This window comes from Mizuhopecten yessoensis, unplaced genomic scaffold (assembly GCF_002113885.1).
Source record: "Mizuhopecten yessoensis strain PY_sf001 unplaced genomic scaffold, ASM211388v2 scaffold7473, whole genome shotgun sequence".
NCBI classification, from domain to species: domain Eukaryota; kingdom Metazoa; phylum Mollusca; class Bivalvia; order Pectinida; family Pectinidae; genus Mizuhopecten; species Mizuhopecten yessoensis.
In genome coordinates, this window is record NW_018407065.1 from 683,818 (window position 1) to 703,737 (window position 19,920).

At 36.8% G+C, this 19,920-nt stretch overlaps 1 protein-coding gene across 5 annotated transcripts in view; it reads left to right on the forward strand.

The window, feature by feature from the left end:
• Positions 1–19,920, forward strand: part of LOC110453595 (zinc finger homeobox protein 4-like) — a 322,724-nt gene that overhangs the window by 279,174 nt on the left and 23,630 nt on the right. For all 5 annotated transcript variants that reach the window (XM_021502588.1, XM_021502589.1, XM_021502592.1 and 2 more), the window contains one exon: positions 2,606–5,864. In XM_021502588.1, the coding sequence (XP_021358263.1) occupies positions 2,657–5,864 (3,208 nt within the window). In that variant the 5' untranslated portion in view covers positions 2,606–2,656. The remainder of the gene's footprint in view (positions 1–2,605; positions 5,865–19,920) is intronic.

The window sequence follows — 19,920 nt, forward strand, 5'->3', positions numbered from 1 at the left end:
GACAGTAAACTCAGGACATTCCGCCATTCTTGGAGGCTATTTGTGAACCATGACAGTGGAAGGATGTGAGTACGGTGTAAATAGATACAGCCAACTTGTGTTTTATGTATGGTGGCCGTCAATGGGCAGTGTGTCAGCCTCTCGCAGCGAAGAGTATGTCAGGGTCGGGCTCTAGTAGCAGACACTACAACCAAGGTGTGGGTCTGACCCTAAAAGTGCTACAATGTCTGGCAGACAAACAACTTAGACACTTGTCAATGGTCATTTTCATTGGTAATCTTTAGAGATTCAGGTCACCACGTGATCAATAGCGATTCTCTGTAGAGTTTATTTGTAACTTCTGTTACACTTATAAAGTGTTTGTCAATACAGTAACACTTGACATTGTTCTTACCATAGCTTGTTTCAGTAAAGTATTTACGTGTGGTATGGTATATGTGTGGTGTGGTAAGGTATATTTTACCATAGCTTGTTTCAGTAAAGTATTTACGTGTGGTATGGTATACGTGTGGTGTGGTATGGTATATTTTACCATAGCTTGTTTCAGTAAAGTATTTATGTGTGGTGTGGTATGCGTGTGGTGTGGTATGGTATATTTTACCATAGCTTGTTTCAGTAAAGTATTTACGTGTGGTGTGGTATGGTATATTTTACCATAGTTTGTTTGAGTAAAGTATTTGTGTGTGGTATGGTATACGTGTGGTATGGTATACATGTGGTGTGGTATACATGTGGTGTGGTATGGTATATTTTACCATAGCTTGTTCAGACAGTATTTGCGTGTGTATGGTATACCATTTCAGACAAACTCCTTTTATGTGCAATATGTTTTATAAGAAATAACATTTCTGCCCAGAAAATATCAACCTTGACAGCTATCATAATTATTATTCAGGATATTTCAATTGATTAGACAAAGTTTGATGTACCTGGTTGTCTGACTAGCGTGGTATGTCAGTATCACCTGTGTGTAGTAGACCTAGACTGGTAGATTACTTATATTGGTTACTATCTGGAGATGAGAAGGTCCCAGGTTCAAACCTTAACTTTAACTGTAATCATCTGTTTATTTTTCGCAAAAAGGGGTAAAAACCAAATCTCATTTTAAAAATCCAATGTTATGTCAGCGTAATTAAATGACAATCAATAGTGTTACTCATTCAAAAAAAAAAACATTTTAACTGTCATTTTAAAATGGATTTGTTTTTAAATTATCTAAGCCTGTATTTTTTTTTATAACAGTGATTTTATATGATAGATGGCGCCTGTTGTTATAAATTACACTGAAGGACACTCAAAAGGTCATTATGTGGTCATCTATTAATTATGCTAGGGAATGCTACATTTATGTACTAACGTATGTGTCCTCTACTGTTCTAGAGGTCATCTAATGTCCAGTCCAGACTGTCCAGCTCGTTTTTACGTTTGGTTTCATCAAACTTGTAAAACTAAAAAACCTTCTGCCATAATGTGAAGTTATCTTCTTTGTGAGTAAATATAACAACTAATTATATTAAAGTTATACAAAATTTCTAAGACTTTTTTACCCCAAAGGGCCCAAACATAACAAATATTTTAGGCTTTTTCCATAATAGTTTGGATACTTATGTCCTGGAGAATTAGAGATGTATAGGGAAAAAAGGATAAAATTTTGTAACTTTTCGGTTGACCAGTCAGTTGTCCAGCCCAACCAGGCTAAAGGTGGTGACTACTAGCTTGACCACTCACATTATTCTGGACACTGGATGGTCATTATATGGTCACCTATTAATTGTGTCCTGGTATCTTACACTTGACCGGTCCCAGGCTAACTATAGCTGACCTTTATTGACCAAATGAATTCACATAAAAGATGCCCGAGAGATTTCCTTTGTCCCAGATAAATTAAGTCCCGGGCCCATGTGAAATAAGTTTGTATTGTGTTTAGGGGTGTTTAGTTGACCGGTGGAGTTAGTGACAGTGTTCTCAGGTACAAATTAATCAAACACTATAAGCCTACCTGTACTGATCAGGATGTATGTAAATCTCTCTTGCATGTACAACTCACAGTAATGCTCGACAAAGTCAATACTTTCAATTAGAAGCTCATGAAAATTGCATCTGTTGCATGGTGTAATTATTGAATTTAATGTAACATTTTCTCACATCAGAGCTTTCACATTTATCTGAAAATATTAATGTTTCATGACATAGTTTTTATTATTTTTGCAACATCATTATTGAATATTCATGTAATTATGCCTGAACACGACCCCGTGTTACCTGTATAATTAACAACACTTTGTTTATAGTATTGTTCCGTCACTGCTGTCCTGTAATAGAGGCCTTGGATCTCTACTTGTCAGGTGTACATTATGTATATGTGTATAAATCACTGACTTTGCATTCATTTTCATCTCTAGTGTATGTATTGATTGCCTGATTACAGTGAAATAATTTTACACCTCACCAATCGGAACATGCAAAGACTAAAAGACTGTTATAATTTACAATTACCATGTCGGAACAGGTACAGTGCTGTTTTTACATCTCTTAAAGACATCATCAACACAGTCTGTGTTACATTTCAGTCAGAGATTTACAAATACTTTCTTTCTCATTACAGATGAAAACTATGACAGAATAGAGGAAAAGAAATGAAGAGTAATGCAGCATTATGGACTTTGAGCCCTTAAGTCCTTCCCCTGGGACCCAGCCCAGCCCCGATATGGCACTCACTCTTACCTCAGCCCCTAACTCCTATGGGGGCAAGCTTTCCCCCATCAGCAAGTACCACATAGAACAAGGATCAGAATCTGGCATACTATTTAATTCCAAGAGCCTAGGTGAATCAGACACTGCTAATCTAAGTTTAAAGTTCAAGTTGCCAGTTCCAGGAAATAACGAAACGACCAATGGATCTGGATCAGCAGAGTCTGGCATGGAGTCTTCAGACTCGATATCCAGTGCCTCCCCCACAGGGAAGGAAGAAGAGGAAATGAATGAGGAGGAAGAAGAAGAAAGTTTGGTGAAGGACGATGAGCCTGTTGACTGTGCTAACTGTGACAATGGTTACCCTTCCTTACAGTTGTACATGGAACACAAATGTGCGGGGTCCGATCAGTCACCATTCAGGAGGAGAACCTCACGAGAAAGAACAAAACTCTCTTCAAGTAATAATGTAGACGATGACTTCAGTGATGGCGAGAGTTTTGACGGCAAAATTGTGTATAATTCTGATGGATCTGCTTATATAATTGAGGGTGGAGACTCGGATCTGAGTGATCTCGATTCCATAATAGACTTGCCGCATCAGGAAGGTATTATCATAGACAGGAAAGGTAGTGACATTCACTCACAAGTCTCTGCTTTCCCTTATGTTGCTAACGCTTTCTTCGTTCCTAGAAATCCAGCTTCAGTGTTGAACAGTATTTATAGTGCTCCCTCGTCCCATCCCTACCCCAACCAGGCCCCAATGATGTTCAGTTACCGTGTGTACGACGTCCGTTCAGGGAAAACAAAGACAGACAAGGCTGATAGTGATAGGGATAGCAGTGTGACTGCTGATAGGTTATCTACCTCAGACGCAAGTAAGGGTTGGACATCGGTCCCAACAAAACCTATTCTCATGTGTTTTATATGTAAACTGTCCTTTGGTTACGCAAAGTCTTTCACAGCGCACGCTGAAACTGAGCATTCAATGACACTTAACAGTGAAGAGGTGACAATCATGTCTCAGAAAAATTCATCCGCCATTATACAATGTGTTGGCAAGGAGAAAGAACCCCTCATGTCATTCTTGGAGCCCAAACCTGGGAAATCACTTCCATCTAATGAAGCCCCTTCTCCTCCCCAAGCCAAACCTTCTTCACAAGAGTTGTTCTCACCCACAAACATGTTGTGTTCCAGCTACCCCAGTAGCCTGAAAGATACAACCTCTGTCAGTTTTGTGTACTCCAAGCCAAAGCTTTCTGACAACCTTATATCTAACTCAAGTCCACTGATGATGCAGTTGAAATCTGAGAAATTACACGATCCTAGTACTCAGGGATTATCTGACTCCAGGAGGTCGGAGGTCGCAGGGTGCAGTGCCAAGTCAGGGGTAAACCATGGTGCTATGCTGGACTGTGCTAGTAGTGTTCATAGTCAGGGGAAAAACTATACCAACTCTGTATGTAACCTCAGTGAAACCTCAGGAATCACAGAACATAGTGGGGGGTCTGAATTTGACCATGAAACATCTTCAGTGAAGGACGTTTCACCTCCGCGTGAGGAGAACATTTACTCGAGTCCTAACAATCGCAGACAAAGTCTAGACATGTCGTCTTCTAGTGCTTCCTATACTGTGCCATCTCTTACCATGTCATTGCCCATGGCAACCAGCCACCCGTCATCATCAGTGTTTCTAGGGGTGTGCGAGGATCACCCACAGGGGCGTGCCCAGGGCGTGGAATGCCCCAAGTGTGACATGATTCTGAGCTCTTCTCAATCGCTCGGCGGTCACATGACCATGATGCATTCTCGTAATTCGTGCAAGACACTCAAGTGTCCAAAATGTAACTGGCATTACAAGTATCAGGAGACACTTGAGATCCACATGAAAGAAAAGCACCCGGATAATGACCAGCAATGTATCTACTGTATGACAAACCAGTCACACCCTCGCCTGGCCCGTGGGGAGAGTTACTCTTGTGGCTACAAACCGTATCGCTGTGAGGTATGTAACTACAGCACAACTACCAAGGGAAACCTCAGCATACACATGCAGTCAGACAAACACCTCAACAATGTACAGGAGCTGGCAAACGGGGGTGAGGTCAAAATGCCACCCCAGCAGCCCATTCAAACTGAGGCTGCAGTACAACAGATGAAGAAGAACAAACCCAAACCAACGTGGAAATGTGATGTCTGTAACTACGAAACGAATGTGGCGCGGAATCTCCGGATACACATGACCAGCGAGAAGCACACGCACAACATGATGGTTCTTCAGCAAAACATGAAACATATGCAACGTGACATGCAGATCCAACAACTGAACCAGTTGATGCTCTTGCAGAATGATCCCTCATTCCTGGCCGGCATGTCATCTCCTATGACCTCCCAAGGGAACATTCCCTTTGGCTATGACCAGAGCATGATGATGGCAAATATGCAAGGACCTTATGGAGAAATCCCAATGGACCTGCGAAAAGAAAATGGGGGTATGGGCGTAGCTTTTGACCCTCAGACCCCAGACGCTGCAAGAATGTATTCCTGCTGTGTTTGTAACTCCTACGCAACTGACTCCCTTGAATCTCTGCACCAGCATTTACAGCTTGACCGCACCAAGCAGCGTGAGCAGGAAAACATCAGTGTGTCCCAGGGTACTTACATGTGTAGTCTGTGTACCTACAAGACCAATCTGAAGGCCAACTTCCAGCTCCACTGCAAGACGGACAAACATTTGCAGCGACTTCAGCTCGTCAACCACATCAAGGAGGGCGGGGCCAGTAATGAGTGGCGACTCAAGTACCTAAATGTCAGTAACCCAGTACAGGTCCGCTGTAACTCATGTGACTACTATACCAACAGTATCCACAAGTTGCAGATCCACACAGGTAATCCACGCCATGAGAGCAATGCCCAGCTCTTCGTCCACCTCCAGATGTGTGAGTCAAAACTCAACGCCAAGTCCAAGTACTACTACTGCAGTCTGTGTAAATTCTCCACCCGCGCCAAACTCAACCTCATCCAGCATGTCCGATCTCTCCGCCACCTGCGCAGTGAGGGCATCAAACAGATGCAGATGAAAGAGGACGGTCAGGTGGACATCGACCCCGGTGAAATCTACATGGTCAAGGAGTATGACGAGGCCAAAGACAAAATCGTGTTTGATGATGAAGGTATGTTTGTAATATCCCTGGATTTGTTCAAGTATAGATGTTCAAAGCGTCTCGCGTGTTCAGATTTCTTTGTTTGATGTTCATGTAAATTATTTCTGATATACAGACGAGAGTCACATGGTCGTGATAGAAAGTGACCAGTGTCCAAGTTTTGACATTTGTATGGCCCACAATTTGTATCTAAGAAAAGTTTACTCAAATTAACAACCAAAATCCTTTTTGTTCAATATCTGATTTGTATAGCTTTGAACACCTGTACTTACCATGTATACAGATGGTAAATACTGCTAACACTAGATCTTTGCTCGTTATTATTTTTACCTTAAACTGTTTGAGGTTTGATATCTTCAGTATTGACAAACACTTATTCCTATAAAAGTGGAATACTCCTAGAAGATGGATTAATTATAATGTAGAATATTCTGTGATCTATCACTGTACAAGGTAAAATGTTTGTAAAATGTAGATATATTATATGGTAGATTGGTCCTAAATTATAAACATGTGAACTGGTACAATATTCCTAAATTATAAACATGTGAAATGGTAGAATATCCATAAATTATAAACATGTGAAATGGTAGAATATTCCTTGAATGTAATTTAATTATAAGGCAGAATTTTACTAAAATTTAATTATATTATAAGGTAGAATATTCCTAGAATGTAGATTTATTATATATGTAAATATTTCTAGAATGTAATTCTATTATAAGGAAAAATATTACTAGAATGTAATTCAATTATATGGTAGAATATTTCTAGAATGTAATTCAGTTATAAGGTAGAATACTTTTAGAATGTAATTCTTTTATAAAGTAGAATATTACTAGAATATAGATTTATTATAGGGTAGAATATTTCTAGAAAGGAAGCATGCTGGGGTTCTAATGTGGGAGGAGTGGAAGCATTATATAGTGGAAGTATCTGTTAATTCTGCTTACTTATACTCTAGTATCTGTTACCTGTATTTATGCGTTTCTATTGCCTATTTACAAGTTTCTGTTACCTGTATTTGCAAAAATTGTCTGTATTTACAAAGATCAATTAACCGTATTTGTTTGTAAAATTACCTGTAATTACAAGACTGTACCTGTTACCCTTATTTATACCTAGTTGTGCAGATTGAATTAATTGAATCACACATTCAACATAAACCTTTTATGAATGACAGCTTTCAAAAACAGCATCAGTTTAAAAAAGACATGTTTAGATTAAAAAAGGTCGCCATCTTACACAAAAAATGAAAGTGAACATGATTTTGCCTCGATTTGTCAAATATAAAAAACATACACAGTACTGTGTACAACTGGCTGTACATACTGTTGTGTTATTGGGAAACAGTGTGATGTTTGTGTAGAGATAACCATATACATTGGAACTCAAGTCATCATCAGACATCTTCCTAAGTGATTCAACTTTTTGTTTAAATTTTTAAAATCTTTTAAAAAAAAAAAAAAAAAAGTGGCGTTTCTTAAGTTCCACTGTATTAAAATATATATCAGTTGTTTCCAAAAATGAATTTATTAGAGAGACTAAGGTAAGTAGGTGATCATATTTTTTGATAAATTACGGTAAGTAAAATTGAAAAGCCAGAAATAATTAACACTATAATGGAGTATTTAAATGTGTGTACTGTTGTCAATAGGGCTTTATAGCTTAATGGGCCCATCACTAATCAATGAAGTAAAAACAATATATATTGAAGTTTGCTGTAAGCCTTCATTCTACCATAAATAATCATGTCTGTCGCTATAACAACCATCGAGATTTTTTTTTTATTACGGACAGAGAAGACTAATTATTTCCAAAACCAACTCTTCTTCTGATTTTGCAAATGCCCCAAAAAATCCATTAAGTTTTTTGCAGTGGACAGTGCAATATTTTCTTTGTTGGGAAATATTTTGATGAGAATGCATGTCACGGAAGGAAAATGTAGCCGGCACGCATTACATATGTGCATAGTTTCACATACATTTTTTTGTCTAATTACAGTTTGTATTTACCGCATCTGGTTTTGTTGTTTACAGCTCAACATAAACAAAACACAATTACCTAAAGCTTTTCATTTCTAAACGGATCATACACTTTCCTGGTCATTGTTTGGAAGTCTTATTCTAAAGGTTTTGTCTAACAATAGTGATTACGTAAAACCTTTCTCATTTGAAAACGAGCTCATATTTTATAAGACGTTTCTCTAAAGGTTCATCTTAATAAGTTAATTCTATTTCAGCCTTTGTTGGCTATTCATTAAACGCTGTAGTGGCATGACACATAATAGCCAGCTTATTAATGAGTTTCTTATTGGTTTTAAATTCACATAGAAAATTTGCAATAAAACATAATAATATATGGTTCGACCGTTGGCCTAGTTTTGACTACTGGTGAAAGGTTGTTTGTTTTGTGTCGCACAATACTTTATTCTAAGGGATCAAATAAATTGTTTAGGGGTAAAAGAAATGTTTGATTTTAATCAGCATGGGATATTTATTTGGGCCTACGTTTTGTTTGAACATTGTAATGATGCGAGTTCCTGTCCTGTCACAAAAGGTCTCATTAGTAAATGGTCAGAGCTTTTGAACCATTCTTCGGCATTATAATGTAAGTAAATATGCCCCTAGAATTGTAAAGACAAAGAATGGCTTTATACTTGCCTGCTAGAACAATACCCTCCAGGTATACCAAGGCTGGACTATTTAAGATCGCTATACAAATATGAAACACTAAGATGTTTTAAGGAACAAAAGTCGGTTGATTGGCAAACACTGTAAACAAAAGCGAGAATAAATTTTTGTTGGCGTTCCTAGCTGCCTGAATAGGTCTGTGCTATTTACATTAGGTCTCAGTCCCATTGTTTGGCTGGCTCTAACAAATTTCTTAAATCAATTTGAAATCTCAAGTAGCCTCATTATTAAAAGGAGTTTTATCGTGCTCAGGAGTGGAAAGGATATCCCTTCATAAAGAAAGAGAAAACTCCGGTTGTCATAGGTAACCATTATAACGTAGCTTTGTTTAACTGTTTTCCCCTCTGTGAAAAGGGAGGGGAGAAGTTTCTACTTTTTATCTATTCATATTCTAATATTTGGCTTTCCTTGTTGATAGCGCATTTATGAGTTTGATTGTAATGAATGGGATAGACCACATGACTCATAGGCCATTCTGCAGGCCGGGTTTTGCATGCTTTTATAGACAAATGTATATACATAACAAAGATGAAGAAAATTACATATGAACGAGTTGTTTCACACCGGGAGAACTAGAGCGGGTTAAGTTTTAAGGAGGTGTTGAGGAGATCAGATCGAGAGTGGGGAGAAAGCAAATGGCGATTGGTTTGATTATTAGTGTTACGTACATACAGTGAGAGGCTTCTAATCTTATGTATGACCTCCCGGCTACCACAGCATTCAGCAATTGTGTAGTGTTATAAGGCAATGAATGACGGGCTACTATTGGCGGTACTGGGTTGTTGTGTGGTACATATGTCTGATTGTCATTACCACCGATAAAGAAAAATTAAAATAAGGAAAGTTGTGATGTGTTGGTGACGGTAATGAGTGGAGCAAGTCGTGGCCACGACCAGTGGGCTGAGGAACAGGATGACAGGGACGCTAGCTTCTGCCTCACTCACCGGTAAGGTTATCTCTATCACTTTAACTCTTTATTGTAGGTTTTTTAATGGCAGATATTGAGTTTAGGCTAAACGGACTTCCTTCATGTTCAATGATGCGGTTGGCTGGTGATATATCTACCATAACAGTCTGTCGCTATATATACATAGGTAACACATATATATATGTAAACAGTACATTAAAGATAGAGTACTTTTGTTTAACTGCTCCTGTTTTAGACAGGCACCTACCATTTTCTGCCGGCTGTTGCTGGTTGTCGGGGAAGCCGGTAGTTTAATATCTGATATAAGCGATATATAGATGTTGGATTGCAGTTGTAGACGGTATGTGTGTGTATGCTGACTGTGTCCACATACACACACACTGATAGCTAAAAAAGATGTGGCACAGTGGCTAGGTCTACGCCGCCCGCTGTACTAGAATCACTAGTACTAGCTTCATCTTGATGCTGTGGCACCCACACACAAGTCACAATGATGATTTCCCTGTCTCGCCTATAGCCACTGTGTGCCCTCGAAAAAAGCGACAGCAGACAGATAGGCAGACGCTCATGGAATTGTCTCTCCTGCAAACGATGAGGGTGACGGCCGACTTGTCAATCATTACCTGTTGTTGTCACCACATTGATTTATTTGGCTGTCTGCTTCTTCTTCCATATTTATATTTCACTGTTTCAATATCCTGCTGAGTAGACAAAAATAATTTTTGAAATGTATTTTTTTATATGTATCCAAGCCATATACATTGATATGAAAATGTGACCTTTGAGCTGTTATGGCGGTCATGCAGACACAAAGAATGTGCCTATACCTCACAACCTGCTCCCATCGTCACTGTTTTATCAGCCATATTGATCTGCTGATCAGTGAACGCTTTTGCCTAGCACTACGGGCATGTATGTGATGCATTAATAAACCCATACATAGGAATTTAGATGGAAATTATAAACACATACATATATTGTCTGCGGCCTGTCTAAGGCTTTTCTTGGTTTCTACTGGTTTTAATGAAAGAAAAAGAATTGATAAAAATTCAATATGACATTTTCATTTTATTTTATCCATTCCAAAGCAGACATAGCAAATTGAATGGCTGAAATTGAGATGCTACAATATGGATTGGATATTTTGAAATTATGATTATACTTACAAGAATGTAACATTTGTTTGATTTGGTAACGATTTTTGGAAACGGAAGAAATAGGAATCAATCCGTACATGTGGCATGGAAAGTATTTCTAGGAGAGCCAGATATTACACAATAATTATCATAACAATTACTGATTAGTGTAGCTGTTTGTTTCACATCTTGAAATTACATTGCACTTTTTGTCCCTTAAAGAAAATAGAGTTAGAATTAGGGGTAATCATTTTCATTCCTAATGTTATTGAATTATTGATACAGAAATAAAACATCAACACCCTGAGTTTGACACCACCAGTTGTAATTAAACGATCAAAATTAGAACCCACTTGGAGGCCAATTAACCACAAATTCACAAAATGTACTTGCCAGTGCAGACCACTAAATTCCACTTTGATTGCATTTTAATGAGAAGCCAGGACAGATGATAATTTCCAGGAGCCATAAATTACATCTAATTCTTGTGGTAATTAATTCCAGATCCCAAATTCTTGTTACCATGGTGATTGGTCACCTGGTTTTCCTTTGTTACTATATATAGCTCCCTTTCTACTTTCCTGTCTTCAAAAGGACACTTTGACTTTTAATGACCTGGAGTTTCTACAGTGCAAACTTTCTGGAAAGAATTTCTTTTTTTCAATATTTCTGGTTTTATCTTGGAGGGGTCGTTAATTAATCGGAGTTGTCCTCCAGTTGTTTATTTATTCTTCCGACAGTCTTCCCGTTTTTAGCAGTAGTATGAATTTACATCTGTTGTATTATGATGTCATATTGTACATCAAATTTTCTCTCAGAAAATTAGAATCGTGTCTTCTATACATGTCATGTCTTTAGTATTTATGTATCACGCAATCCATTAATTACTGGATTATGGAATACACCTTGTATGTAACTTAATGTTAGAATCAATTGATATCCTCTACAAAACAGTTGTATTCTTTATCCTGTATCAGGTAACACCGAATCTTTGTGGCGTTTGTCATGTGTACTGATTCTAAATATCTGTCAAAACTCTGTTGATCAGTTTTATATTTTTGATGAGGAACAATAACGAACTACCTTATTTTGTATAACTAATTACTAGGCCATGCTCATGTTAACTCAAACTTTGAGAAGTTTTAACTCAACTGTCACCTGACAAAAGCAAACTTTACTGAATTGTTCCTAATGACTGTGTTCAGAAAATCAGTACTCAAATGACAGCCTTGTGAATGTTATACCCAGTATGCACAAAGTGGTACCAGTTTCAAAACATTCCTTAACCTAAGAAAGTTTGTACAAATTTTCCTTAGGAAAGCATTTTTAAAATTTAAGAAAATTGTTTTAATCTAAGACATTTCTTTAACTTTAAGAATGCTTAACTTTAAAAATTCCTTCTTATGGGGAAAAAAAGTTTTAGAATTTTCTTAAATTAAAGAATATTTTGAAACTGGGTCTATACCCCAACTTTACCCTGTGGTACAAAAATTAAATTTAGCACATGTACATTGTAGTTTATGGTGCGTCTGTCATTAAAAACTCATTGCCTAGCTGCTATCACTATCATCAGTGAACCTTACCTCTCCGGCAGGGCTGGGCTATTTCCAGAGATTGGGGCAAAGTAAATGAAGTGTTAACACTTTTACATATCTGGGTTTTAGTGTGATCTATGTAACTATCGTTGTTCATGACATGTACAAATGGATCTCGTCGACATTTGTCAACAGTGAAAGGATCGGAAACTTTTTATTAATCCAGCAAAGATTTGAATCATGAACACAAATATTGCATTGATGTAAAGCTGTTAATTTCAAAGTTTTAATATGTGAAGAAATATTTTGAAAATGTCCTCTTATATACCGTCTCCATCAGCATCTAAACTCCTCCTGACTCTCAGACTTTAGACAAGAGAAAACAGGTGTGCTGTTTTAGTAGATGAGTATAGTCTAGTTTAAACATGCCTTGTCCTTAATAGGTGTCGATTATCAAACGAGAAACACCAAACATGCTATTAATAGCACATAGAAAATTAGGAAAATCGTACACGTTTTATGTTTGATAAAGGAATGAAATGTTGAGTGGTACTTATACCAGATAAACAACTCTTGTTTCATTTCTAAAGAAACTGAGAATTGTCTGTTCAGTAATTGTTGGAAACAAGATCTTCTTTTACAATTTTTTTCATCTCTTTAGGTATTGCTAATTAGAATAGTGTCTCTGATAGACACTTTAATGAACATTTATAATTAGACCACCAGTTTTCTTCAAGTCCATACAATAAGCCACTGATTATGTCAGTACAGGTATATTCACTACCAGTAATTATATGCTCGGAAATTGTCAAAGTTTTATTTTCAATGAGAGCACAATACAAATTTCCCTCTATCGTCAGATCAGAATTTAAAACCTCAAGGATGTCTGTTTAGGAAACTTAAACGATAGGCTTGTCTAGATTTTCAAAATTAATTACTTTTTAAACCTCCATGTAGTGTTAAACGTGTACCTTGTTGTTAGACTTGGACCAGAGTGTCGGTCTGTTCTCCAACAAGTAATTGTAATTTGTTAAATGGTATGAATAGTGTCTTTTATTTTGTTTGAGAATGTAAATATGATCAGAGCCAAAGTCATTATCAGGGCGACACTACTTTAATAATCAATGATAAATTTCATGAACCACATTGTTAGGTGGGTGTCAGTCTGTTTAGGACAATATAAAAGTTTTATTAAATGAAATTAAGAAAGACTACAAAAAAATCGCTAGATTCTTTGATAAAACCATACAACTCTATGATGACTCTAGATTCTTATCAAAACCTTCAAATTTCTATAGAAAATTGTGAATTTAGGCTACAAAATTTGTTTTACATAAAACCCTATGCATTCAATTGCTTGTATTGCCTCTGTTCTAGAGGGAAGACCTTGTGCAAACATGTGTCTGAAAAACTCCCATTAATTTCATTTATTTATTCATTGTAAACCTTTGAAAATGCAGTTTGATGATGGGAATACTTAAACAGTCAAAATCAACTTGAGTTTGAAAAATAATGAACATTTAGAAGTTTGGCAAATATGGAAGCCATCTATTTCGCTTTTGAGGTGAAAGAAAGGACCGCGGCCCTGCACATATTTTATGGGAATATCTCTTTTCACAATCACCGATATTAAAGTTACACGGGGTGCTAAGAATCCCTAAAATGGGTCCACATTGAGGCCTAGGTCTGCTGGCTTGATTGCCAGGCACGAAGCATGGCTATAATTAAACGCCAAAACAGGGCACAGGAAAGCATTGAGCCATGCGGTTTGGCTATTTTCTCAATGTTTTCAGTCTATAGAGGCTGGTTATCTAAAACTTGTTTTCTATACAGGATTACCCTGAAGCTTAATGGATTTTTGCATAAATGATGATTTTTGAATACGGATATGTTTCCCATGTGAACAGAGGTAGTGAGTGAGGATCTTTTCTGAATTAATTAGCTGAGAAAGGTTTAAAAGGAACTTTACATTGGCGGTGTGAAGGTATTATAGTGGCGCAAGGGGAAAACTGCTAATAAACTAAAGAATCATAAGAAATTAAACTTTGCATAAAGAATGGTAAAGAAACATAAATACAACAGCTGGGGCCTAGTGAAAAGTTTTAAGCAGTGATTGTCAGTTTTATTACATATATTCATATGTATATTGATTGGATTAGCTCGAGACCGAGACGCATTTCAATTGGATATTATCTTGTATGTGAAAGGGACGACCAAAACATTGGGGCCAAGCACGGGTGTCACATTCGATAAACTTGTAGATTTAGTTTATAATTTAATTTCACTTTCAACAAGAAATCTACATTAATATTGTGAACTTTTCTTCAGTCAAGAAAAGCGTCATGAGATAAAATTTGAAATTTTTGATTGTCCTTATATTTTTCTAGTTTTAAACACTTTTGATCAAACGTAAAACTGTGGGGTACATTAATGCTATGTTATTTCAGGAGATAAGAAGAAAAAACACATTTGCCATTGATATCTGTTGATCTAAAAAAAAAAAGCTTTTGTGTAAATGAAACTTTTCGCACTCACTTGAGTAGGTTGCAATTACACCATCACTATAGGCGATATTTAATTTAGATATGATACGAAAAATCTTACGATATTTCTGAATCAGATGTTACCAGCGCAGGAAGCTAAAATTAGCTCTACCTTTCATGGCACAAAGACTACTATATTCAAGCTTATTAAATTTGCAGACAAGGAGTGTTCAGGAAAGCGTAATGAAAAAAAGTATTTATAGATGAATGTATGCGAATATATGAAAATGGGTGTTTACTTGTAGCATTGTAATTATGTATTGTTGAATAAGCTTATATGTTAAAATACATGTGTCCAAATGGAAGTACGGTCCTCTGTAAGTAGATATTTTTATATTAAATTTTTTGGCAGACTTGTAAGTAACAGGATTCTATAATGGATGAGACGAAAAAATGATGTCACCCAGACCAAAAACATCTGGAAAAATGTAAATGTACAAATATGGATTAAAGTTTTTCCTATGCATTCATGTATATAGGGTGTGTGCTTTTTTTTTTGCTACAGACATATAAAAAAAAACAAGGTAAATTATTGATAATATTGAGAAGTGTGTCATGATAAAATGTTTTGCGAGTGGCATATAGGACTAACGTAAATATGGCCGCCCTGACACTGAGTAAGACAGACGGACCCAGTTTTATGAGCTGTGTTGTAGCACTCGCGGGATTACGGTTTTTGTTATGTACTTCAACCATTAATGTCCGCATACAGATACAGAATGGGGGACCAAAAAGGATCCTGGATGCCGTCTGCTTGAAGGTGTGAGGATCTGGCCCTCAAGGACAGACACAAATGAAAAGTAGAGAAATTAAACTGGCCATTGTTTTTCTGTTATGACCTTCATGTGCTGTCAGCCATCGCAAGGTTACTTGGTAAGAATAGACACAAGTGCAAAATGATGGAAGAACGTGTGCAGTGATCAATTGTCGTTTTGTCTAGCAGAATCGGGTTTAAGCTTTGTCTCAGATTGTAGAATGTGATTTAGGTATCGGTGATATAATGACCTATAGATGGCAGCACTGTTGAAGCTAAAAATAGGTCATATGTCCAGCACATAAAGATGGCAACATTTGAGCATTGGGCCATATTCTACAAGCAGAGTGGACAGTGGCCTTTGGTGTCAACTGGCTGTCTCTATTGCTGTGACACAGTTCGGTGTCAATATGACGGGGTCAGGAAGTGCAAGAATTCTTCAACATTACAAGAGAAATAGGCACCTGAAAAAAAAGGAAATAGTTTGTTAGCTGGTAACCATGTCAATATATAAGTACTATTGACTGTCAACTTAAATAAAGGCAGATTTAGAAATCAGATTGTTAACTATCAACTCATATATAGAAATCAATAAACAGCAAGTGTGATTTTGAATCAATTTGTTGAATGTCAATTTTCATGTAGACAACAAATGTTATAGAAATTAAATCATTAAATGTTGAATCCTTTGTAGAAATAAAAATAATTTTGCATCAATTCACAAGAATAAAGCAATGTTTTTAAATATTAACTCACTTGCAAAATAATGAGACACTGTACTACCTAGTATTATTCATTAGCTCACATAAATTATTCTCTAGAGCATCAACATAAGAGATGAAATAATTACGTAGGTCGTCAAAGCTGTATTTTATTGATTTTTTTCAGTAGATGCTTAGAAAAATTGCAACAGTTACCAAATGTTATTTAATATATGTTAGGTTTTAAGGAGCACATAAAATGTCCATGTGAAATCTAACTATACCACATTCAGGCTGTCGGTGTTTCAGACTAGATTGAAGAAAAACACATTTGATGTCAAATATTGATTTTTTTGTGCCAAGTTTTCTTTTTTTGGACCACAAATTGAGAATCTTATTTCACTGTCATTACAAACCATAGAGTTCTGTAAATCAAGTTATGTTTTTGTCTGGTAAAAATCCGTGAGATGATGATTATAAAATTCTGGAGTTTAAAATCAATGTCTATTCATTTACTGATATTGTTTTTTATTATAAACTTGGACTCAAAAAATCCAAAGAATATATACCATCTATACACATACTGATACTATACTTCAAAAATGTGTTCGAACAACATAAATTTTGCTTGAAAACGATCTGAACGATTAGAGCTAAAGGAAGAGTGAGTAATTGAGAAATGTTTTGGGAGAAGCCAGGATGTGTTTGGACTCTATAACACCAGTGTAGATATGTAGGTATATAATGCTACACAATATGTGTGACTGTATTGATTTCCTTGTGCAGCATCAACCCTTATATGTCTCTGCCACATAATATACCACTGTAATTTGGTGCTTTTTCATCACAGGGCATGGAAATACCGTTTGGAAATTGAATCAGTCCCTCACAGTGTTTTCCCCAAGCTTGCTTCAGGTACTGGTACATGTCTGCTAATGCTACATAGGGTTCACTTCATTTAGCCAGTCATTTAAATCCTTAGGAAATAGAATTGTTGTGGTACAATCTTTGACCAAATATGGACATCCATATACATATGACCATATATGGTAGTATTTAATTTATGCTCATGTCCTTCCATTTTGATGGTCTATATATTAGTTTTTCGATAAAAGATAAAACAAGATGTCTGAAAATAATTTTTGACAAAAGTTAAAATATAAATCATTCTGAGATATCAATTACGCTCTTATTTACGCAAAAATAATTCAAAAGTAACCACATTAAAAGACTAATTTTCGCTCCCTATTTTAAGAATAATCAAGAAAATGAAGTCTATTACTTTCATGTAATTTTCCTCAAGTTCAGTTGAAATTATTTTTTACATAGGGCCAAAGATTCAAGGACACTTACGGTAAAGAAATTAAAGGGTGTGTCGTTTCTAATACCTATACTTAAAATATTGCACCTGACAGTCTATTTCATGCTGCCACCGATAGCAATTAACACTTGAAAAGCAAAAAGATGTTATAGATACCCCTTCCCCTGTATCAGTTAATTGCATTTTTCAGACAGGATTCAAAATATTTGACCTGCTCATCAGAGCAGGAGAATTCTTGATTGTACCTGATGTAAATTGTTGATTCTTAATCAAAGAATGATAAACAAAATTTAAATATTCCATTTGCGTGTCTTTTGATGGAGTTTAATTGTTAGCGTGGGTATAAATCAAAGACAATTGTTTAATTAGACTTCGGGCACTGACTATATTTCCAGTAACCTGTATGTATCAGGTACGCTGTCCTCCATTAAGAAGAAACCTTAATAGGAGTGTACAGGTATGTATGAGCCAGGTGTAGACTGTGGACCACAGACTCAGGTAGAAACCAGGTATGTTGTCAGGTACATTTAACAGTGAGAACAAAGACAGGTGAAAGTACATCAGGTTTATATTTAAAACCCAAAAAACAAAGATGGCTGACCATTCATGCCGTGAGGTTTCAGTCTCCACCCACTTGTCAGTGACACTTGTTTGATTCTGCTGATAATTTAATGACTGGCCAAATTACAATCAGAAATGGTGTGCAGCGGAGCGTGGGAGATTGTCACAGCTCCCCTACCCCTTTAGTCTTGAGGCTGCTGTTTAAATCACAATGCTATTTAATGAGAAAAGCGGGATGCTCAGTACTGCTGGTAACCTTTAATTCCATCAGGTATTATTTAGCAGGGGTACCCGATCACAGCTCATTATGTCGGTGTACAGGTACCTCAATCTAAGCCCTGTCACAGGGTACCTGTTGGGGGTTTTACCTGGCCTACCTGTTCTACCTTAACAGGTGGAGTCGATACCGAGACATAGTACCTATCACCCTGTCCAGATCTTCAAATTAAATGGCTCCTCATTGAAAAGTGTTTCTTATTACTGAACTGTAAACTGATGTCTACCTGCGTAGGTCAAGGGTTGCGTCAAATCTCGTCGCAGGTGATTAGCCACCAATACTGATTATTTTTTAGGGGAGCAGATCAGGTAACCCTCCCTGATCCCCTATATCCAAGGTCAGATTAGCGGCCTCCATCAAACCTGTCTACCCTATAAAGAGACTTAATTTGGAGAAAGTCGCTACCCGGAATGGTGATGACTTAGCTCATTGTTTTGTCGATCAACAATGGGTGTTCAGAGTGGAACCAGTCAACCATGAGCAATTTAAATTGGGACCTAACACTGGCTATTTACCATAGACAAAAGGCAGGAAACAGGTTCTTCACAGCCATACAAATCTAATGACGATTTTACTTGCTCTTTAATTAGTGCATCCTAAGGCAAATTTGCATGTTAAAAGATGATTGGCTAACTGAGCCCCCAGCCCTGATTATACCCCGGGTCAACTATAGCGACACAAAACAATTTACTTAAGAGGTCTAGATAGGCTGTCGGTAAATAAGTCTGTTTTAGTACGTGTGGGTGTGACTCCCCACATTACCACCAGTGCTGATTGTAAACTTGTCGAAAGTAGAGAAAAAAGTGTGTGGCATGAAGCTAAGACAGAAAGTGTGGAAAGTGTTGATATACAGAGGCCTGCTGTGAGGAAACTTATCAGTGTTATTAACATAGAAGGATTAGCATACAACAAAAAGTGAACGGTGTCGAACAAACAACTTTAATACATACGCTGTACATATACTCAATGAAGGCAGTCCACGCTTTCTTCTAGTGCTGGTATTCAGCCATTACCGTTGATTGTGAATCTGTATCAAGGAAATGAAAGGAGACCATGCCATGTGCAGGTAGGTTGTTTTTGTGTGGCATGTGATGTAAGGTGTGTGGAGGGTATGTGTGTCTATAATCTATCAGTAAGGCCTGTATTTGTGTCTCTGCCTTATCCATGCAGGGTTGATATGGTGAAGTCATCCTGTAATTACCCAGATACACTCCTGTAAACATGTATTATCTTGCCGTGAATCAGAATCTCCTGAATATAATGTACACAACTGTGTCTATCTAGTGTTGATAAATCATCATGTTGAGAGATGTTTTTTTTTTTTACAAATTTCATAACTTGAAATATTTGGGTTAACATTTATTACACTTGATGATTTATAATATAAAATTTTTACTTGATGTTCTTTTTGGTTATAAGGTTGGTTTAAGTTTAAACATATGTAAACAATGTTTTTAATATTTAAAGACTTGTTCTTCAACAATGAATAACTCCTGTATAAGTACTGTCTATGTCACCTGTCCTATTTACACTGGACTCAACCCTCCCCTCCCTGACCCTTTGTAAACAATTACCTCCTCAAATTTATAAGTTATATTTTCTTACAATCTGCCCCC